This window comes from Chlorocebus sabaeus, chromosome 21 (genome assembly GCF_047675955.1).
Source record: "Chlorocebus sabaeus isolate Y175 chromosome 21, mChlSab1.0.hap1, whole genome shotgun sequence".
NCBI classification, from domain to species: domain Eukaryota; kingdom Metazoa; phylum Chordata; class Mammalia; order Primates; family Cercopithecidae; genus Chlorocebus; species Chlorocebus sabaeus.
In genome coordinates, this window is record NC_132924.1 from 41,468,193 (window position 1) to 41,492,379 (window position 24,187).

The 24,187-nt window shown below is 39.9% G+C and overlaps 1 protein-coding gene across 2 annotated transcripts in view; it reads right to left on the reverse strand.

Annotated features, from left to right (window-relative positions):
• The window catches only part of ITGB8 (integrin subunit beta 8), an 84,955-nt gene extending 74,092 nt beyond the window's left edge, over positions 1-10,863 (reverse strand). For both annotated transcript variants that reach the window (XM_007981927.3, XM_007981926.3), the window contains exon 1: positions 9,413-10,863. In XM_007981927.3, coding sequence (XP_007980118.3) covers positions 9,413-9,539 — 127 coding nt within the window. In that variant the 5' untranslated portion in view covers positions 9,540-10,863. The remainder of the gene's footprint in view (positions 1-9,412) is intronic.
• Positions 10,864-24,187: the final 13,324 nt, after the last annotated feature.

The window sequence follows — 24,187 nt, forward strand, 5'->3', positions numbered from 1 at the left end:
AGTATCAACCTGAGGTCAGGCTCTCTGATTATATACATTGGCCCTCACCTTAGGGCCCTTGTTCTAGCTGGTAGTGACTGACACACTCAACAAAAGGGACCTTTTTAACCAAAAGCAAGTATGCCTGAAAGTGACTTCCTTCTTCAATGTTTCTTTTCTTTTCTCAGTGTTGCACTGTCCAGATGAATTTTCTTGGAAATTGGGCCCCATCTGTCATTTCTAGAGCATTTTATTTTGCACTTTATGATCCACTTGTCTTCAATTCCCCATAAAAATCCAAACCAAATGCATAAAAAGACAATGGAGCAATACCTTGGGAGGTATGGTTTGTACTAAGAAAGAGACCAACCAGTCATTTTGCTGCCAACAATACAGTTCAGATACAATAGTGTCTTTGTTTCCAACTAGAACAGCCAGTTCTACAGCAAGTCCTGGCTACCCCAAAACTTCTTGGCATCCTTTGTTCTATTGCAGTCAATGAATACCTTACATGACTAAGCCTACCCAGCCTGGCCTCTTTGCACCTCTCCAGCAGGCAATTAGAGAAGACATTCCCTATTTGATACTACTTAATATAAATCCTGTCAATCCAGTTCTTGTAGAATTTTGAATTTTCCTTTTAATTATTTGTTTGACCTCATAATATTCTAATGATCCTTTAAAGCATAGTGGTGATCCCTCATTCCATAAGGATGAAGCTTTTCACCCAGCCCCCTTCCCTACCTAGTACCTGTAACGATTACTAAGAAATTATCCTAAATATATGGTCCTTACTAAAATCAGAAAAAAAAAAAATGCCTTTACCTGGGAAGCTGTTTGTTGTTCAGTTCCAAGGAAAGAACCCTTGTACCACATGTATACATGAAACAGCAGTACTTTTAACTGTGGCTTCATTTACTATTGGCAGATCTTGAAATATCAACCTGTTTTATCCTAAAAGGAAGTTGAGTCCAAAACCATGGAAAACACCAAAACATTCCTGGCCCAAATCCACCGCACATCTCACATAACTAATAAGATATATTTGGTACAATTTTTCAGAGTTGGAATATTTCTAGCTTTTCATCCTCCTGTCTTCATCAGCAGTCCTTCTCTCCACTTCCAAACTTGGTCTCTTCCATGAACTTTGACTTGAACTAGCCCTTGACAGTTACTCTGCTTTCTTACCCTGTACTATCACGAGACTGTACAATTTTTGGCAATCCTCTAGAATAAACAAACTATACCAACATTTATCTGGAATAGCAACAGATTCTGTCCTTAACCAATGTAACAGTATTTGTTGATTACAAAAAAAGCAAAACAACAATAAAATACCTGGCAGAGACAGCGCACGCCTAAAACCATTCCAGCAGTGATGGTTGGCTCGTTGATGAGGTCAGCATGAAAGGCCACTTTATAAGACCTTATATGCTGCTTTATAAAATGAACTTTTATATTTTATTTTATTTTATTTTAGACAAAGTCTCACTTTTTCTCTCCTAGGCTGGAGTGCAGTGGCGTGATCTCGGCTCACTGAAACCTCGGCCTTCTGGGTTCGGGCGATCCTCCTGCCTCAGCCTCCTGAGTAGCTGGGATTACAGGTGCCCGCCACCATGCCCAGCTAATTTTTGTATTTTTAGTAGAGACGGGATTTCACCATATTGGCCAGGCTGGTCTCCAACTCCTAACTTCAGGTGATCCACCCACCTTGGTCTCCAAAGTGCTGTTATTACAGGTGTGAGCCACTGCTCTTGGCCTAAAAATGAACATTTAGTACTTTGGATAATAGCACTCAAAATAGAAGCATCTTTAAAAATCATTTTAAAAGTATATATCTGATAAGAACACTTTAACAATGCAATTTTAAGTTAATAATCTTATTTTTGTTTCCTAAACCAGTATTTGTTAAGGACTTTTTTCAATAACTGCAGGAAGATAATTTAAATATATCTGTTTAATATTAGTAGCTTCCTAGCAAGAGTTGATCTTAGCACTTTTGTTAAAAGTTGGGTCTGTTTTAATTAAATTATAAAATCCCAATGGAAATCATTCTGACTTTCAATACATTTTTTTGGTGTGTAAATCAAATAATTTACTTACTGTGAAAGATGAAATAAGGTCACATTAAGATTGACTTTAAGTTGAAAAATAGTCCTTTTATTCCATGAATGTAGTATAGCACTGCTTTTTCTATATAGTCATTCATTTATAGATATTAAATATCAAATACATGCTAGCTGAATAATTTGACCAAATTAGGTCATTCGCATCAGTAAAATGTTCTTTCCTAAGTTTTGTTTTGTTTTGTTTTGTTTTGTTTTGTTTTGAGATGAAGTCTCGCTCTGTTGCCAGGTTGGAGTACAATGGCGCAATCTCAGCTCACTGCAACCTCTATCTCACGGGTTCAAACAACTCTCCTGCCTCAGCCTCCTGAGTAGCTGGGATTATAGGTGTGCACAACCACACAGCTAATTTTTGTATTTTTAGTGGAGACAGGATTTCACCATGTTGGCCAGGCTGGTCTCAAACTCCTGACCTCGTGATCCGCCCACCTCTGCCTCCAAAAGTGCTGGGATTACAGGTGTGAGCCCCTGTGCTCGGCCTTCTAAAATATTTTTTTAAATAATAGTGGGAAATAAGTAAAACTAAATTAACACTATGCATACATTTGACTCTCATTATAACATGATTTGCAAGAGAGTAAAATTTTGTATAATCTGTACACATCTCAAAGATTACCAAAAGGAATTTAGTTACTAAAATATAAAAGCACTTTGACATGAGGTAGTCAAGACTACCAGACTACCTTATGCAATGGTCTCTGGTGCTTTCTTTGTCTCCCCCCAAATAATATTTATTTGTTTGTTATTTATGTATCTATTTTTGAGATGCAATCTCGCTCTGTTGTGCTGGAGTGCCATGGTATGATGTTGGCTCACTGCAATCTCCTGGGATCCAGTAATTCTTGTGCCTCAGTCTGTCAAGAATCTGGGACTACAGGTGCGCACTGCCATGCCCAGCTAATTTTTGTATTTTTAGTAAAGATGGGGTTTCACCATGTTCACCAGGCTGGTCTCAAACTCCTGACATCAAGTGATCCTCCCACCTCAGCCTCCCAAAGTGATGGGATTACTGGTGTGAGCCACTGCACCCGGCCGCCAGTAATATTTAAACTTGTAGACAAGTCTGCCCCTAACTTTTTCAGGGCCAAAAGCAAGAGCACAAATCGCAGTGAGCATAACAGACTAAATATTTAACAGCTACAAACCAGGCAAATAAACCCACAGGTAAAACAAGTTCTATCTTCCTTCCTTGATAAATATATATGCATAATGACCTGGAAGGCTAGGTCTGAATTTGGAACATTCACCTCCGGATTTCTGATTAGGAACTGGGCAGTGTGTGAAGTGTTGCCTCTCCGGCCATGATCTTCCCCTCTTTTCTCCCACCTCTAGATTCCGCAGCACCGGTAGCCTGTCGTTTACCTGCATGGACACTTCAGCTCGCATGTCCAAGCTCTGTTTACTTCTCCTGTGTCAGTGTCCTTGGCCATCTTCACCTAGGATTTGGCACAGGGGTGACTCAGTTTACCCCCAGAAGGTAGGCCATAAAAGTAGCCTGAGGCTGTTTAGGCTAAGAATTCTGGAGATGATCTAGAGGGGGTGACAGACGCTACTTGAGCAAGCCCCATGGACTCTCTGCCCATGGTTGAGGTCATGGTCTGAGGACAGTTAGAGTTGAACCTTCCAAGGTTCAAAGTAGGGACTCCTCTCACCTTTGAAAAGCAATCTATATGTCTATAATTATGATTCAGAATGCTGACTCAAACCACACAGATCGGAATTCTGGGACCATTATTTATTAGTTAAGGGATCTCGAAGAAGTTATTCAATGCCTCTTTAATTAGTTTGCTTACCTATACAATGGGAATAACAGTATATAACTAAGAGGGTTGTGAGCATTAAATAATATATTTTCATATAATGTGTCTAGGAGGGTGCCTGGCCTACAGTAAATAATACACAAAACTTAACTATTGTTATTTTTTAACTCCAGAACTCAGTATAGTGCCTGTCATAAAGCTGTATGTGCTTTTAGAAAGTCTGAATGAATAGTAATTAAAGGAGTTAGAATAGCTTGGGTTTTTTATTAATTTTTAAAGTATTTAGTTGAAAACTACTACAAATTCCAGTTTTCATAATCTAAATCAAAATCAGTTTTAAAGTTGATACCAAGGGTAAAGAATTAGGATCACTTTTTATATTTTATTATCAACAATAGAAATAATTGTCACAGAAAGTTTGAAAACAAGACAGACTTTGAAAAATAAGATTAAAGAGTACTAAGTCTCAGCTTTTAATCTTTGCTAATGATTTGCCCAGAAGGTCAAGAGACTGCTTTCTGGTATGGGCTGGGAAAACAGAAACAAGTGTCCTTTATGGTGTAACCCACTTTTAAAAGAAAACTTTATTTCTCAAAGTTCAAATTCTAGTGAGGCTTAGAACTGATTAGGGAGAATTTGCTTAGCTGCCCAATTTTAGATTGCTCACTATTAGCCTCAAGTTATCCATAGGGTCATTTACTCCAGATACTTTGTGAAGACCTACTGTGTACCAAGCACTGGACACACAAAAATGTAGGCAGCTTCTGCCCTCAAGGAGGTCACACGTGTGTATGTCCATAGCAACGCTGGGAGGAAGTTGTATGAGGAGCCTGAAGACAATGGGGGAGCTAGGGAAAAGTTCTGAGTAGAAAGGGTGGACAAAGGTTTGAAATGATGAAGACTGCTTAGGAAGCTCATATTATGAAGCATAATTCAGGCTTTCTCTACTACGTTCAAATCCCAACTCTCCTACTTACTAGATAGGTGACATTGGGCAAGTTACTTATCCCCTCTGCTCCTGTTTCTTTGCTTCAAAAACAGGGACCTCTCTCACAGTGTTATTATGAAGACTGGACAACAAAATGGAGTTTGGTTTTGAATGTGTTAGGGTTTTTGCCTTTAGGCGTGTAGTGGAGACGTGGTTCACACAATTTGCTGCACCTTCTGGAGATCAGATAACAGGTCAGGATTAGAGACAAATACTCTGGAGGTGTCATTGTAGAAATGGTATTTAAGACCCAAGACTGGGCCGGGCGTGGTGGCTCACACCTGTAATCCCAGCACTTTGGGGGGCCGAGGCGAGCGGATCCCAAAGTCAGGAGATCCAGACCATACTAGCTAACAGGGTGAAATCCCGTCTCTACTAAAAATACAAAAAATTAGCCGGGCGTAGTGGCGGACGCCTTCAGTCCCAGCTACTCGGGAGGCTGAGGCAGGAGAATGGCATGAACCCGGGAGGCGGAGCTTGCAGTGAGCCTTCTCAAAAAAAAAAAAAAAAAAAAAAAAGACCCAAGACCAGATCAGAGAAGTTCTTAGAAGTGAGTTTTGAACCACTCCTACATTTGGAGGTTAAGAAATGAGGAAGAATCAACATCAGAGATGGAGAAGGAGCTTAAACCAAGAGAGTGTGGGTCCAAGAAGCCAACAAAACTATTTCCAAGGAGGGCAAGGTCAACAGTGTCAAGTCACCAACAGATGATACATCAAGCAGGATGGAGATTAAGAATTGGACATCAGATCTGGCAATGTGGAGGTTACCCTGATCTTATGAGAGTGGACTGCAGAGGTGATAAAGAAAGCCTGCTCACAATGGATTCAAAGAGAAGACGAGGAGAAGAATCGGAAACAAGAGTTATGGACAACTCTTTCAAGGACTTATAGCAAAAGGAGAGTGAAAAATAAGAAACAAAAAGATTTTGCCACATATATGGATATTGCTTTAAATTATACAGAAGATAGGAGAAAAGCTAATCATGCAAGGGTGGGTGGATCCTTAAAACTGAAACTTTACAAGGTATACCTGCTGTGATTTCATTGGAATAAAACAATTAACATTTCTCTGGGGAAGCAGATTTACTCATGTTGTTTTTCCCTCCTCATACACATGCATATCAAAAAGCTGTTACGTATCCATACTCTCTAAATAAAAATATTTTTAATGGAACTATAATAGAACTATTGAAAAGTAAATGGTTGAAACTGTGTCTTTGCCATTCCTTGTGTCTTTCTCTTCTGCAATTGCTCCCTTTAAACATTGTGACCATTCTTGTTGCCCTAAGTTTCAGTTTTTTAAAATATTCATGCTTTAAGATTAGTTACAGTGGTGTTCCTCCTCCCATAAAATCTTTATTTACTGAAATATTTTAAAATAAAATGACATGAAAAATTTCTTTCAAAATATTTAGGTGGGAGAAGGGGATGAATTGGGTACTAGTAGGAGCAGAGATGAAAAAAGTTGGCTTTGAGTTGATGGTTAACGAAGCTGGGTGATGAGTATATAGCGGTCCCTTATACCATTCTCTCTAATTCTGTATGCATTTGAAAATTTCCATTATACCATGTTAAAAACTTTAAAAAATCATAGGGTTAATACCATGTTTCACCAAAAAGAATCCATTAAGTAGTGAGATTTCAGATAATTTGGTAACAAGAGAATAAGTTATTTTGGGGCACAGGCATTTTTCTGGCATTTTCCAAACCACATCAGCTACTTTGCTGTCAGCTTAGAGGGCAAACATGTATGATTTTTAATTTATCAGAAAGTGTCTCCATTGCTTCAAGATATAATTAATTTGGGTGCTTATTATGCAAATAATTTAGAAGGATGAATTTTTTGTTAATGATACCTTGGTTCTTTTAAATATCCAATCACTTTAGGTAAGCATAAAGAATTCTGGGAACACTTATGCTATGCAACGTTTTGAGGGGAAGTAATGCTACGGTCACAAAATAATGTTAATCTAGTTGGTTGTTGTTGAAAAGAATAAATAATTGATAGTTGAATAAACAGAAGATGAAATTTCATTAAAATAATAGTTACCGCTTTTTAAAAAGAAACTGTGATATCTGAAATTTGTTACACTTATATTGCTATATAAAAATGTAAGTAATGAAAGTTCTTTATCTTTTAAAATAAGTAAACGTGGAAACAATGTTGCTACATTAACTCTTCAAATATTAATCACTAGATATACTTTATGTTTTCTGGTTATTTATTAACCATTTTATAGTGCTATTATTTCTCTAGCTATGGGTAATTTCCACCAGAGATAGTTAAAAAACAAACTGCAATAATTTTTTCTACATCAGAAATCTTTGGATTTGATTAATAACATCCCCCACCGCTCACTATATATTTGTTATTAAAAATAAACTAGGTATTCGAGACCTATAAATTCTGCTTTAAAAATTAAACCCAAAGTTATGCTGGTCTTATGCAGCTTCTGGTCTCTTTTGTATGGCTTTATTGCCCTCAACATTTTCCTGGTGTAAACTACTGAGCCAGGGAACAAGATTTCCTTTGTAACTGATACCTAAATTTCTATTCTGCTTTAAGCATCTAATTTGCACTGTAAAGACATATAATTTGAGACTTGTAGCTATATCACAAAAGTACAGCAGTTTATGCTGATCTCTAATTTTCTGAGTTATACTGGCTATAATTTACATTTTTTGCATGTTTTTAACTGCCATGCAAATCAGTATACATCAGAAACCTTTGTATATTGACACAGACTGGGAAAAGGATGCCTTGTTCTGATTTCAGATAAGAATTCCCTTTTCAGGTCTGCAGGTGCAAGGAGGCCCATTCATAATATTTCCTTCAAATCAGTTTTAGACGCTGGGTAGAAATAAAATGCTTTTTCACAAGAGCCTGACTAATGTTTATAAGCCAGTTAATGTTTTTTTAAAATGTACTATAAATAGTAAATTTTAGAGGCAAGTGAGACTTTTTCCTTTGCCTATACATTGGGAACCAAATATACTGTGTTAACACAAATTTTGGTCATTTTACTAGTGTGTGTGTGTGTTTACTAAATCTAGAAAAGGACTTTATTACTTATTGAAACAGGATGAAATTATGCTTAGTGGAAAATTTGCTGCAACAAATGCATGCTTCTTCCATTTAAGAGATAACTGATAATGAATGTTACTTTTTCCTTTGCCTTTTCACTATTTTGAAATCAACAAACAAGCCAAAAAATAACCATAAGATCAAGAGATTTACTCTAATTTCTCCATTTCAGATAACTGAGCAAATCTCCCTGAAACAAATATTAGAAAACTATATATGCAACAATTTACTAAAGACAGCTGGATGTTTCCAAATGTTTTTATATATAGAGAGCGAGAGAGAGCCTACTTATAAGGTTATGACTTGGCTGCTTTAATTAGCTTCAGGCAAAAACTTGGCACATCAAAGTATAGGGGTAAATTTTAACCTACAAAACAATTACAACTATTAATTCAACTCTCCTTGAGCCCGAGAGGTCAGAGAAAGGATCTAATATAATTTAAGGACTTGGTGACCAAACAGAGAAAAAGTGAAATAAAAAAAAAAAAGAAAAGAAAGTATGACAATAGTCACTGCATTGGCAAAAATAAATGTTGGGTCTATATTGAAAACCATTAAGAACTCATTCTAAACTCATGATTCGTCCTATTACTTAGTTGTATAATTTTCCAACAATCCAATCCGGTATACCACCTTACATTTGATTTTGTCTGATAAATCAAAAGTCCTGAAACACCTTCTTATGTACTATTTGATTTGAACTTCCCTTTGTGATTTAGAGAAGGCAGGTATTATTGACCTTGTTTTACAGATGAGGACAATGAATTTCATAAAGAGTTAACCTCTCCACATCAAGGTAGCTCTGACATAAATGGTTTGCCTGGACAGAAAGCTGTCAATCCTGGTCCAGAGTTCTTTCTGCTTCTCTGTATCAGAGATGGATCTCACTGAGGGATCAATTAGATAGTATTTTCTTTAAGCTGAAAGGATGGTGACTTAAAGCATGAATATCCCTCCAATGTGGGTAATTCATTCAGATTGAGCACTAATGATAGTAGAAACTCGTATGCTGTACTTTTCTGGACTCAAAAATTGAAGACTACTCCCATTATAACCAACTTATCTACAGCCTCGAGTTAAAGGCAAGTTAGTCGTTAGTGGACCCAAATGTTAGAAAGATAGGGAGAATATTCTGTACAGACGACGCTCTTAAGAATGGATCAGGGTCCCTAAATGACTTCTGTAAACAGGACACCCTGTCTTCCAAAATTCCTTTCTGTTAGGGCTTCCTCAACACCTAGGAGTAACACACAGTGCCTCCTCTGATAATTAGTCCTTGCTGTCGCTCCAGGGCAGAAATGCTTGACACCTGGCCTAGAGGCCATCTGTGCTGGAGGACGCTGCCACGCACCCGCCCTCTTGAAGTTCTCTGATGACCGCAACTTACCTGGCCGGGATGCTCTGGCCGGGCAGCTCTTCGTGCCAGCCCAAGACCTTTGAGGAAAAGAAGAAAACAAAAAAAAACAACTTACCACCTTGGCCCAGTCCAAGAACAAGTGAAAGCACCCAGGCTGCCCAGAGGAACGAGGCGGGACCTCGCCGGTCGTTTTGCAGGCAGACAAATGCAGCGGTAAAAAAAGCCAGGGCCGAGCCGCACATAATGCAAAACAGCCCGCCCCGCGCCCGCCGCCTGGCTGCTTTCCGGACGCGCGCTCGCGCCTCCCAGGCGCACCTCCGGGCCCGCGGGCCGAGTGTCGCTAGGACGTTTTCCGCAGGCCTAGCAGGCTGACCCCGCGGCTCGGAGCAAGCGGTGCAGGTAAGCGGGCCCGGGCACCGCTCGGCATCTCAGGGCCCCTGCGGCCCTCCCGGCTCGGCACGGCGGGTCCCGCGGTCTCCGCGAGAAGCACCTCCTTCGACGGCCAAGGGCCCCAGCGGCGATTGGAGAGAGGGCTCTGCAAGGGCTCCGCAGCCTGCTCCGGGACAAAGAAAAGAGCTTTTGTTTCTCTCCAGCCGGTGGGGCTTCTGCTGCATAAATCAGCTTAGCGAAGAGCCAAACACAATCAAACCCAAACAAAGCCCGAAGCTGGGGGGGGAAACCACCCTAATGTACATTCAGTGGGTGATGCTGGATCTGTGGGAGGGGACGCCGGCGAGGTCGAGGGGAAAAAAGTCGATGGCGCATCAATCAGCGCAGTTTCTTCCACAGGTGGGCAGGGAGGCCAACTTCACTAGCTGCAGCTTTGCAGCCTTGCCTGCGGAGCAGCTGGCAAAGACAAGTCGGCAGCGTCCTGGCTGGCGAGGGAGGAAGCTCGGGATGCCAGCAATAGGGGGAGGCGACTCTGGGAGCTCCCTAGAAGCACCCGCCGACTCCCGCAGGCACAGAGCGAGGCATCGCCGCTCCCTGCCTGGCGGGGAGTGGGGCCCGCGGCTGCGAGCGCAGGAGGGGAGGTTCCGCCGGGTACCGGAGCCCGGCTACGCGGGGCGGGGGCTGCGTGCCCTTGTCCTTTCGGCCCCAGTGCGCGGCTTAGGCGTCCCACAGTCCAGAGCCCGAGTTGCTGGCGCGCTCTGGGGTGCACACGGCGAGGATGCGAGAGAGGCGAGGGCGGCGATGGGCGGGAGAGGGGTAGTCCTGCTCTGGCCCCCCGGGGGGCTCCAGACCTGCGGGTAGCCGGGTACACTCAGGGCAGAGAGTTGCTAGGAAACCTCCCCACGCTACCGGAGCGCCTCGGCTCGGCTGCCCGCAGGCGCGGCTGCAGCCCGGGCAGGAGCAGCAGTAACAGCTCGGAGCAGCGTGGGCGGGACATTGGTGAGGCATGAAGTCACCACGGCCCACACTCGCTCTTTGTTTTGCTCACTCCAGCTCTTTTTTTTTCCCCCTTGGCTCTGATAGTTGCCATTCCCATCGTTCACAAGAACTCCTGAAGCGTAGCCGCGCAACAGGAATGGCACGCCTCGTTCCCTTCTCCCTCCTCCTCCGAATCCTTGAACCCCAACGCTCGCGGGGGTGGTGGGAGACTCGCTCAGCGCCAGCAGCAGCTGCGAGCAAACCCCAATCTCTCACCCCCGCACTGCTCGCCGCTTTGTTCGGAGATACTCACTGCCCCGCAGCTGCTGCATACAAAGTGGAGTCAAGGGACCTCCCCTGCCCCCAACGCCCTCTACTCAGCACTTTGCTTGCAGTTAAGAGCTCGTCCTCTGCCCCACCACAAGGCTGCCCCGGTCTCCCTAGCCTTTGGAGAGTTGGACCAGTCTGCAGGGGCTGTTCCCGGAGCGACTGGCCAAGATTTCTCGCTGCTCCTTCCCTACTCAAAACCTTAACCCTGGGCTGGACAGCCCTGTTTTTCCCCAGCGTCTGGTGGTGGCGCTGGGCTTTTGCAAGTTACAGTGGGTCTTTTGATGTTAAGCGTCACCTTCCCAGTAAACGGAACAAAGAAGTTACAGACAGCAGCTAAGTGGGGAGAGGGGAGCTAAGGAGAGAAGGTGGGAGGCGTTTCTGCCTGCTTGCAGCTCAGAAATTTAGGTGCAAGTAGGATGCGGGTGTTATGCTGGGCAACTGTCCGGGAAACAGCGCGCCTCCTCGGGTCCTGTCATTACCACGCTAAGTCGAGGGAGGGAACTCAGTCCCCCGCATTGGAAACAAGGCAGTGTTTCCACTTCAACACGGTGATGGTTCTCTTTTCCCTCTAGGGGCAGGAGTGATTCCCAGTCCAGAAGTTTGTCCTCTCATTTTAATACAACACCCGCCTCTTACAGGCAACAGACCAGTCCAGCCAGGTCAAGGTGAAATATGCGGGAGTTTCCCCCCTTCTTATTTAATAGTTTCCGTCTCCTTATTTGTAGTTTAAAAAAAAAAAAAGGTAGGAGGCGTGCTCTCTCTCTCTTTTTCTTTCTGTTGATTGAGTGAATGGAAAGTACCTGGTTCATAAACCACAACATCGAAACTCCCCCTTTCAGGTGTAGACTGCACAGCGAGGTGCACAGAATTAGTTAAGCAAACCAGGAACCCAGCTAGAAAATTAAACGCGCCCTGGATCTACAAAGCAGGTCCCTTCGAGAGACCAAAGCCGTGATCCCAACCTTAGCAACATAATTCTACTACAGGTGATGTACTCTAAATAAATAGAAATAAATCCAGCTCCGCTTTATTTTTTCTTTTCTTTTCTTAGTTCCAAGTTTGAACAGTTATAGTTTTGTTTTTTGGTTGTCCTAAAGGAAAGACCTAAACATTAGTTAGGAAGGGTGTGAGGACTTGAAAATTTGAACACGAAAGTATCATGGTCAATATCTGATTAGTGACTCTTCCATTGGGCAGCCTGTGTGTTTTCCAGGGGTTATGACACAGACCTACTAAATGCAGCCACCCTTGAGACGTGCAGTGCTCCAGTCAAAAAAAAAAAAAAAAAAATTAAATCCCTCATTCCCATAAGGGCATGTCAGTACACTTTAAAGTGTCTATCACATCACCATTCCATGATATTCTAAAATACAACTCGTGATGCTGGGTTGTAAGTGGCAGTTACAGTAACAAATAACATATAAATGTACGCAAACAAGAAAGGATGTAACTTTATGAAATTGATGAGGTATGCACTAATTTTTATAACTCTATATTTTTAGGTGTTGATATATTATATATACTAATCCAGAAAAACCATGTAGCAAGAGGAATAACATGAAGTTCAGAAATCTGTTTCAGGAAATTTTGAAGCCCTTTAGAAAGAAAGATTTCTACATTTTGTTACGTGAAATTCATGCAAATATATGTCAGGTGCCAGTGCTATGGAGTTGTTGAAGAATAAGCACAGTACCATTTATTACCACTTCTCAGTTGTAAAGAACCTGTAACTCTGGTTGTTGAAATAAAATAAAATGAAATATTCTAGATGTGAGACTGACCCCTGCCAGTTATTTACAAAAAAGTTATCTGCACATTTTGGGCTGTAAACATAAAAGTAAATTCTCCTGAAAGACTGCAAATCATCTTTAGGGTTTTCTTAAAGTAAATACAACTAGTGACCCAGGAACAAAAAGTTTACTTGTTTCCAATAAATGTCACTGTCACTGATCACCATAACTCATCCTTTTTCCTATAAGGAAATGTACAGCACATTTTAAAGAAATGCAGTATTGTTATCTTCGTCGTATTACCTGAAGAATTCTAATAAAGGAAAATTGTTTCAGAAGATGGTGACTTAATTAATTTGTTTTTCTATCATGTTCGGCTATCTTGCTTTGAAATTTCTGACAGCTAATTTTTCATCATTTGTGGTAATGAGAGGAAATGAAATTCACAGATAGTCTAAAAATAACATTTTAGTTATTCATTCCAGGCTTCCTATCATTAGAGTCTTTGAGCTGAGTTACTAAAAAGTCATAAAATGAGATGACTTAAATTTCTTCCCTACTCCTTTAACTTTGATTTTTCACTAAGTCAGTTTATGGTAAGAATGAATAAGCTATAGATAGGTAGCAGCAGTGAGGGAGACATTCAGACTGTTTTTTAAGAAAGGATCTTGCTATCTCACTATGTTGCCCAAACTGGCCTTGAACTCCTGGTTCAAGCTTGAACTCCTGGTTCAAGCTTGAACTCAAGCTATCCTCCCACCTCAACCTTCTGTGTAGCTGGGGTTATAGGTGTAAGACACCACATACAGCTGTGGCTATTAACACGTTAACTAGATTTGACCAAATTATTGATCTCACAGTGGCACGTACAGACACATTTGAAATTTAGTGTGTTTAAAATTTTTGAAGTTGGGATCAGAGCCATTCAGTATGTTTTGGGTGGATATTCACAAGTTATCTATGAGCTTGTCTGAGCCATCTCAGAAGATGATTAATGGTCAGACCAGTGAGATACATTATTGTGACTATGACCTCTAGCTTCTTCTAATGATAAAGTACGTAGGTTACTTGAAGATATTTTTCACTGAATTGTTAATAAGACAGTGTTTCTCATACTGTAGACTGAAGACTGCATACAACACAATCCCCCATAGAGTAATTCTGAGTTCTAATTCCTTGTCTCTATTCCAGGAGATTCTGAATTAGTAGATCTTGTATGGTGCTCGGCAATCTGCATTATACCAAGGCCCTCAAATGGTTTTTATATGCTCTGAAGTTTAAGAACCTCCTACTTTAATGGGTTAATGCAGAGACTTCTTAAAGGCCTCATGAGTGTTTAATAACAAAGATCAGTGTCAGGTGCAAATTCAAAGAAAAATGAACTGCTGGAGCCAATGTCTTTTGCCAAGATAGTTTATGGATGACTCAATCAGTGAGATATTAATGTTTTCTGAAACAAGACTTCCATGATTAAGCTTGGGAAATACTGAATTAAAGTCAAATTAAATCCTTTACTAGAGGAATTTCCAGAAACTCAATAGACCAGCATGCCATTAGATTCTCCAAAGGAAGAACCCTTTATTCAGAGAACATCTCACAGATTAATCTTCCTTGAAGCATGCTGCAGAGCTAGCCCCATTTTACAAATGTGGAAACTGAGACAAACATTGGCAAAGAAACCAACCTCACTTTTTTTTTCTTTCTTTCTTTTTTTTTTCCCAACCTCACTTTTTCAAGGGAATTCGTGAGTAGGCAGAAATCAGAGCTCTGATACTTCTGAATCATCTCATATTGTGATGACTTTTAGTTTCAAGTAAAGAGTCAGATTGTGGCTATTCTAAGTAAAAAAGGAAATTATTGGCCAGGTGTGGTGGCTCACACCTGTAATCCCAGCACTTTGGGAGACCAAGGCAGGAGAATCACCTGAGGTCAGGAGTTCGAGACCAGCCTGGCCAACATGGCAAAACCCGTCTCTACTAAAAATGTAAAAATTAGCCTGGCATGGTGGCTTATGCCTGTAGTCCCAGCTATGCGGGAGGCTGAGGCATGAGAATTGCTTAAATCCCGGAGGTGGAGGTTGCGATGACCTGAAATTACACCACTGTACACCAGCCTGGGTGTCAAAGTGACACTCTGTCTCAAAAAAAAAAAATAAATAAAAATAAAGGAAATTATTGAAAGAAAATTGGGAGCACACAGAATCAGCAGGAAGCTGGGAGACTAAGACTAACCAAGGCCAGAAAACACGGAGGCATAAGCAGTAGCAGGAAGTGTCTAACTCTTAAGAACAACTTTGAATCCTCCCTTTGCTTTGGATCACTTGCTCAAGATTCAAAATCCTTGTTGGGAATATCTGATTTTCAGAATTTTCATCACATGTTAGTACACTGGCTTTCTGGGTGTGGGAAAAGGAGAGGAGGGCTCTTGTCTTTGGCTTTCTTGGTAGAAAATATGGGTACTTTTGAATGAAACATTTTATCCATGCATAGTCTAATCCTGTGCACAGAGCCTGTGTATGGTGTTATCCTTTTATAGCATGCAGTAAACTAATGCTTGCTTAGCCTTTATCTCATCATTAGAAAGATGATTGCCCTGGCTCACCACTTCATCACACACAACTGGAAGTCTGTGTGCTAGAAGTGCTAGGGAATGAACAAAATTCCCGGGTGCTGTCTTAACTGTGCACCAACCAGATAGGAAGTGAGGTATAAATACCCCAGCTCCCTGTTTCTTGTATGAAGTCACTTTAGGCCTTGTGTTCTACACTATTTTTGAACTAGTTTTTAGTTTTTAATCTATCATGGATTGATACTTAAATAACATAAAGTAAAATGAATTATTGGAAAAAATGGGTATCACTAAAATGTCAAATTTCTATAAAAGTTTCTTAGTACTTTTAATTTTTATACATTCTTTGTCCTGGGCCAGTCTCAAACAGTAGAAGATGTACTAATGCCACACATTACCTTAGGAATAATATTTAGCACCATTTTCCGAAGTTCCCCTGTATGACCAAGCTATACTTGGTCACAGTGATATCTGCATTCAAATAGATCCTTCATTGGTTGTCTTTCCTTCCTTCATTTCCCTGTGACCCCCCAATATTTCCTGGTGTCAGGGTCTTCTTCTGGATAAAACTAAATTAAGACAAGCAATAAATGTGACTGGAAACTAACCGCTGATGTGCCGCATGTATGAATTTAAATTCTTTTCTTGTCTAGCTATAAGACAACCACAGTGCAAAAAGCACATGGGCTTTGGAGTCTTAAGAAGTAAGTTTGAATCTGCTACCCAGTAGCTGTAGAATCATGGGTAACTTATTTAATTTTCTGCAGCCTCAACTCATTTATGTGATGACTATATTAAAACTATCAAAATTACAAATTAAAATGAAGTATCACTACACTCCTATTAGAACAGCCAAAATCCAAAACACTGGTAATACCAAATGCTGATAAGGACATAGGGCACTGGGAACCATCATCACTGCTGGTGGGAATGCCACTTTGGAAGACAGTTTGGCAGTTTCTCACAAAACTAAATGATCCAGCAATTGTGCTCCTTGGTATTTACCCAAAGGAGTTGAAAACTATGTCTGCCAATCTTATTCGTAATTTCCCAAACTTGGAAGTAACCAAAATGTCCTCAGTAGGTAAGTAGATAAATAAATTGTGGTACATCCAGACAATAGAATATTACTCAGGACTAAAAATAAATGAATTATCAAGCCATGGGATGACTTGAAGGAAACTTAAATGCATATCACTAAGTGAAGGACGCCAACCAAAAAGTCTAAATGTTGTTTGATTCCAACCCTGAGACATTTTGGAAAAGGCAATCTGATGGAGACAGTAAAAAGATAATGTTTGCCTGGGACTGCGAGAAGGAGAGATGAATAGGTGGAGCATAGAAGATTTCTAGGGCAATGAAACTACTCTGTATGGTACTGCAGTGGTGGAATCATGTCATTATGCATTTGTCAAAACCCATGTAATGTACAATACTGAGTGAACCTTAATGTAAACTATGGACTCTGGGTGATAATCGTATGTCAATGTTGATTGATCGATTATACCAGATGTGGGATGTTGATAGTGGCTGAGCCCATGTGGGGGCAGGGAGTATACTGGAACTCTGTACTTACCCCTTAATTTTGCTGTGAACTTAAAAGTGCTGTAAAAATTAAAGTCTATAGGGCCGGGCGCGGTGGCTCAAGCCTGTAATCCCAGCACTTTGGGAGGCCGAGACGGGAGGATCACGAGGTCAGGAGATCGAGACCATCCTGGTTAACATGGTGAAACCCCGTCTCTACTAAAAAATACAAAAAACTAGCCGGGCGAGGTGGCGGGCGCCTGTAGTCCCAGCTACTCGGGAGGCAGAGGCAGGAGAATGGCGTGAACCCGGGAGGCGGAGCTTGCAGTGAGCTGAGATCCGGCCACTGCACTCCAGCCTGGGCGGCAGAGCGAGACTCCGTCTCAAAAAAAAAAAAAAAAAAAAATTAAAGTCTATAAAATGCAAACACATGCTACACAAAACTACCCAGTAAAATAATTGTAAAAAATCAAAAGAGGTCATGAGCGAAACATGTTAGAATTCATCATATATTATCCCAAGGTTTTTTCAATGGTAATTAGGACTATTTTAATTTCATAATATAAACAACATTGAAAATACATGAATACTTATTTCAAGACTTGCATATTGTCATAAAAATAACATCAAATATCTTTGGTTTTGCTGAATACATAACTTTTCCTTTTCTGGTAACTATACTATTCTTTACCCACATGAATAGATGTAGTGAGCATGTCTTTTTATAGAAGTCTGTAATCCTAGTATTCTTTATGACAATCTAGTTTTATGTCTCCTTAATCAAACAAAATTGTTTCACAATCTTTTTAGCCTGAAGTCATCTCTGTACAGTTTGATATACAACTGTATGAAAGTTTCACTCACTTGTATGTGCCAGAGACACATATATTTAATACTGCCTTTTATTTAAAATTTAACATGTTTACCCTAATATGTAGCTAGGGGGGTAAATGAATATGCAATAAGTATTAAGTATTACTTTATTGCTCAGATTTCTAAATGGACAGCAGTATAAAGGACCAACAGCTGGTTCTCTCAAATAGAGGTATCAGCAGACATTATAAAGACAACATTTCACCATTGACATAGTTCATCTGTTGAGCCACCGTGGAATGTGGACTGATTTGCACATCATTACACAGCTAAAGGCCTTTCTGAACTTCAATAACTCAGAGGGAACCCATGACTAAAATTCTCCCTTTCAGCATTTTCTCATGATCACATAGCCTCTGGAGAGTGAAGTCACTACAAAATTTAAATTATTCTAATCAAATTCACATGGAGTTTTTATACTTGGAATACTGCCATTCTCAGCCCCCTTCTCCAATTTCAAAATTACTTCATGTTTCACCTTGAAGAATGTGACCTTTTAACATAGTGAGGAAATTCCTTGCATGTTAGGCACAGGATATTCAATTTAAACATTCATCTAATAAATATGTAAATATTTATTGAACATTTACTATGTGTAAAGTGATGGGCCCTATGGAAAACATAAGCATCAATAGAACCCAATCCCTTTTTTGAAAGATACTATAATCTGATTTGGAAATAATATGTAATAATAATAAAAAGATGACTAATTTGGTAAATTGTTAAAAGTAAGATAGTTCAGAAATAGAACCCAACATTAATAGCAATTTAATGTAATATAAAACTTGCTTCAAAAATCAATGAAGAGGGGATAAATAATAAATGGAGTTGGGAAAATTATTAGCTACTTGGACAAAAACTTAAATCTAGAAACTTACTTTATATCAAAATACATTCATCATAAACTAAAGAACTTAGTGTAAAACTAGGAGACAATATAGGTCAGTACTTTCTGGCATTGGCAATGAAAGTTCTTTCTACATGTAAAAATAATTTATCCAATTTAAAGAAAACAAATGGACACATTTGATGATACTTTTTTTAAACCTTAGGTATTTATAAATATTGCAGAAATGGGTGAAAACACATACCATAGAATATGCTCATACAAATGTATAAGAAAACATTTAGTCTACAATAGATAAATGTGTAAAGAGGATAGAGAATACAGATATTTAAAGACATGGAAAAAGTTCAGCTTTACTAGTTATCAAAGAAATACTAATTTAAGAAATGAGATACTATTGTTACCCATCAAATGTTCAAAGACTTTTAAAAAATGACAGTATGTAGTGCTAGCTAGGTTAAAACAGGAACTCATTTATGGTGAAATTGCAGATTGGCTCTAACATTTTTTTGTAATCAGTTGGCACTATGTAATAAAATCTTGAAAGTATTTGAAATACCAATCCCATATCTGGGAATTTAGTCCTGTAAAGGTTCAGAAATATAAGAAATGTATTTATGAAGATCTGCTCTTCAGTATGATGTACAATTGCAACAACAAAAAAAATGAAAACAGTATTTTTGGCCATTTGAACCCTTTTCAAGCCAAAGTAGCAGGGAAGTTTACCAAGATTTTAAGTGTATCCCAGGTATCACTGTTCCCTCTTACAGATGTATGCTAGACAACACCTGTCTTTTATTAGTTTACAAATTATATTAATCCTGTCTTAGTGAAGCATCTAAATCTTTTCTATTCTCTTTACCCTCTTTACTCCTTAGTAAAACTTCTTAGTTCAGGCTTTTTTTTTTTTTTTTTTTCTTGGAACTCTTAGCCCTCCTTTCTCCACAGTGGTAGGAGAGTTTTCCTTTGGAGACACAAATATAAATTGTTTGTCCTCTTCTTAAACCCTTCTATGGTTCATTTAATGCCACTCTCCAACCTTTCTCCTGGGCCATGAAGAGACCTTTAACATCAGCTATGAAACCTTGGACACGCTGGCCCCAAATCACATTCCCAGTATCCTTTTCTGTGAAATCCTCTGCCCTTTCTCAACTCTATTTACCCTAGGCTCTTCAGAAGAGAATCCTGGTTTTCTACAAGCACTTTCACTTGCCTTTTCATGGGCGTCATTCTCAGCCAGACATGTTTTTTTCCCCACTTTTTTTTTTTTTTTTCTCCTTTGTCCTACTTGATTGTCAAGCGTCATTTCTATTGCCACTTCTGCAAGGTCTTTTCAAATTCTTCTGGGCATGATTGGCAGTGTCTTTCCTTTTAAGTCATTAAATATTTTCTCATTAAAAAAGTAATATGTTTTTATTATAGAAAACTTATTACATTTTCATGATGAATCTTATTTGCTTTATTTTTATGTACCTGATAAATCATACTAGATTTATCTTTTTTGTTGTACTTTTTATGATTATCTTTCTATGTTACATATTATTCCATAGTGGCTGTGGTGCCTAGTATACTTAAATATGCTGTGTGATTGCGCCAGATTCTTGGCAGTGAAATATATTTGGTGTACTTAAACTGGGCAATTTGAGGAGAATTTTCTAATGGGTTAGGGTGTTAGTGACAGCACAGTATCCCTGAGTTAGCAACAGTGTGCATGGGTGCAGGACGCAGAACAGAATGCATCACTATCCCTAGGCTTCAAAAGACAAGAGAAGCATATATTACTGAACCTAAGGGAGATTGAGTTATGTGAAGAGGGCATGTGAAAGGCTGTTTTGCTGTTTTACCTTTGTTCAAGAATGGTGGCCAGCCTGAGGCTATCTGCGGAAAGGGGACAGGGAAAATAACTACTCCTACTTCATTCTTCTTCTCATCTTCAATTTCTATCAAGACATACCATTAGTAAAGTTCATTCCAAAGCCAGTGGAGCCACAGTCAGAGTCTTACGAAGGCTAGCCTCTCATGACGGAGGACAATTGGAGAGAGAAGCTGGTGGGGTAAACAGAAGACAACTGGCAAACATCAATGTTGGAGTATGTTCTGTTTATAGTTTTTGGCCATTTTATTAATAAACATATTTGCATGCCTCTTTATCCAAATTTTTTAATATTTAGGATTCTTTTCTTAGGAAAAGTTCCTAAGGTAAAATTACTGGGTCAAAGTTTAGATACATTCTCAAGGCTCCTAACACTTACTGCCAAATAGCTTTGCTTTTCCAAAAGATTGTACAAATTCATCCTCCAACCAGAAAACCGTGAGAGTACTTTTCCATTATATTTTAAACCCTGGGGAATGTAACCCTCAGGAAAAACTTTCTGACAACGAATAAGAAGGAAAAGGCGGGTGTGGTTGGTTTGGTTGGGAGGATAGTTGCTAGTCTGTAGGTAGAAGAAAACAGGGCCAGCCAAAAGACCCAAAGAAATAAGAACTAAAGGACTTGATGAGATGCTTTGTCCAGTTAAGATCGCAATGCTAGGGATGGATTGTGTACTTTGAAATGGCTTTCTAAGTCAGGCTTCCAGCAGGAAACAGAAAGCAGACAAACTGAGTAGTTGAGACCTGTAGGGAAGGTTTTAAGAAAAGGAACAACCGGTGGTGTATTCCTCTGAGACTTATAATAGTGGGGAACCTTAGCATCCCTGGCTTGGAGGAACAGTAAAATACAATATTTCAAGGGACACATACATACACTCACACGTGGGGAATGGGGGGCTGTGTAAGGACGACCTCCAAATAGGAAGAAGGGATTAAATCAATGGACCGGCAGGGGGAAAGCATGGCAAATAAATGCCCTGATTTTCATATCTCTCCACCTTCCAAACTCCTGCCAGTGCTCCCAGACGGCCCAAACTCAATGGAAGCTAGAGGTAAAGTAGTCCTTTAATGCAATCTATACCAGCCAGCTTCCTGGGGGCACCGAGTGGATAGAGAAGGAAACTGGATGGACAAATGGAAAATATCCAACAGATTTAAGTTTAAAGGATATCAGATGGCCAAGGGAAAAGAGACTGGCTTTATTAAGGTAGCCATAATCTATCTTGGCAAGGTTAGCAAAAGAAATACAAAAATTGCTACTTAGTCTAAATTTTACATATTTGATTAATCACTAAGTGTTTGTATTTTTGCTAACTAAGATCTCTTTGCTCCCATATATACTCCTAATTTTTCACTTGGACTCTTTGGATCTTCTTGATTGGAAAACGCAAGTCCCAGAATCAAATACAAAGAATGAAAGTGAAGGAAGAGAAACAAAGGCCACTGCGTAGTTCTAAAACCCTGTTGTGGAGAATAGCAAACTGGCAACCCGTGGACCAAATGTGACCAGTAGATCTTTATTTGGCCCTCATAGCATCATCCCACAGAGTGGTTTAAAAATTAATACATTTTGGCTGGGCGTGGTGGCTGACGCCTGTAATTCCAGCACTTTGGGAGGTCAAGGTGGGTAGATCACGAGGTCAGGAGATCGAGACCATCCTGGCTAACACGGTGAAACCCCGTCTCTACTAAAAATACAAAAAAATTTAGCCGGGCCTGATGGCGGGCACCTGTAGTCCCAGCTACTCGGGAGGCTGAGGCAGGAGAATGCCGTGAACCTGGGAGGTGGAGCTTGCAGTGAGCCGAGATTGCCACTGCACTGCAGCCTGGGTGACAGAGTGAGACTCCGTCTCAAAAAAAAAAAAAATTAATAAATTTTGTGTAAAACTTAAAAATCAGGATGTTTCATAAAATCCTACTTTCAGCATCTCTTAATCAGAATATTGGGCACAACTGGGTCTGCATTTCTTCAAAGCAATGAGCTAGAGCTGTTTATCTTCCACCCACTTAAGAACGGGTCCGAGCTCTCCAGTTTGCTACAACCCTTACCACTCTGCTGTCTCCTTAAGAGTCAGTTACCGTTTTTCTTTTTTTTTTTGAACATGTTCCTGCTTTTCATGTACCCAGGCTGAGTTCACTGATGTATGTTATGTGCCCAAGTCCTACAGGCATTTAAGTTTGTGATCCCTGCACAGTGGCTCATGGACAAAGGGAGCAGTGCCCAGCCTCTGATTCTTTATTTCTTTAGATCAACTCAGCATTTAGCATCAATTCAGCAGGATTTACATTATTGTCAATGAAATGTGGCATAACGAAATTTTCTAACAACCTCTTTGTAATTCCTTCGGCCAAATAATGATTGCCTGTTATCTGATCTGTGTCCTAGCTCTTACCAGTTTCCATTGTACCTCTTAACTCTGTATTTTATTCAGCCTACAGGAAGAAGTTTCAAGTTATAATAGCTTCTCTCTTGTTATATTAGATTGACTTTCATAAAACTGAAAGTTTCCTATCTTGTGAGAACTCTCTTTTCCTTGATGTTCAATTGATTTTGAATCCTCCAAATATACTCTGTCATAGCTCTATAAGACTGACAGTTTCTGATTTTCAGGTGTTATTTATTGAATTACTGGTTAGACTGAGAGAAAAACTTGCATTTCTTCTAGTTACTAAATTTTACTGAATCCTGTTATGACACCTGTTTTTAACTTACCCACTTGGGCAGAGCCTAGCAATATCTTCCTGATGCTCATTATTGCCTCAACTTTTTTCTTTCTTTCTTTTTGAGAAGGAGTTTTGCTCTTTTTGCCCAGGCTGGAATGTAATGGCGCAATCTCAGCTCACTGCAACCTCTGCCTCCCAGGTTCAAGCGATTCTCCTGCCTCAGCCTCCTGAGTAGCTGGGATTACAGGCACGCACTACCACACCCGGCTAATTTTGTATCTTTAGTAGAGACGGGGTTTCACCATGTTGGCCAGGCTGGTCTAGAATTCCTGACCTCAGGTGATCCACCCGCCTCGGCCTCCCAAAGTGCTGGGATCACAAGTATGAGCCAGTGTGCCTGGCCTATTGCCTCAACTTTTATCAAAAAAAGTACCACAGTCCTAGATCTTGCCCAGTTGGTTTTTGGTCTCAAAACTAAGTAAGAATATGACTTTTCATCATGGACACTGAGGACAGTATTAGAGAGGTGCTCAAGAAATGAGGTACACACAACTGGGCAAAATCAAGTTCTGTTGTTTACAGAAAGTGTTAAGTAAGACATTAAGCCTAGTACCTTTAAGAAACTATTAAAAATGCTCTTTAGAATGTTAGAAAGGTTATAAGATAACAATATTTTGAAGATCTTAAGGCGTCAGTTAAAATTATTTTAGATACTCTGTTTGACAGCAAACAATGTGTCTCTAGAAAAGGGAGATAAATAACAACTAGAAGCATAATTGCCATATAGTCATCCTTTAGAAGGATACCTGAGCTCAAAACCCATTCCAAACACCTTACTCTGTCTTGGTAAAATGGTTTTAGTGATAAGTCAAGGAGGAATGGAGAAAAACTAATATATACTGGAAAAGATAATTTAGAAGTGGCCTGAGGAAATTCAGATGGAGACATCCAGAAGGCAGTTGGAAATATAGTTCTGAAACTTAAAAAGGGAAGTATGAGCTGTCATTATAGATTTGAGAGTGAAAATATGCTCATTCTTTAAATACATCTTATGTGCCATGGACTAGGCAAAGCATTTTCTATTCATGGTATCTTTTAGTTCCCAAAGGTAATT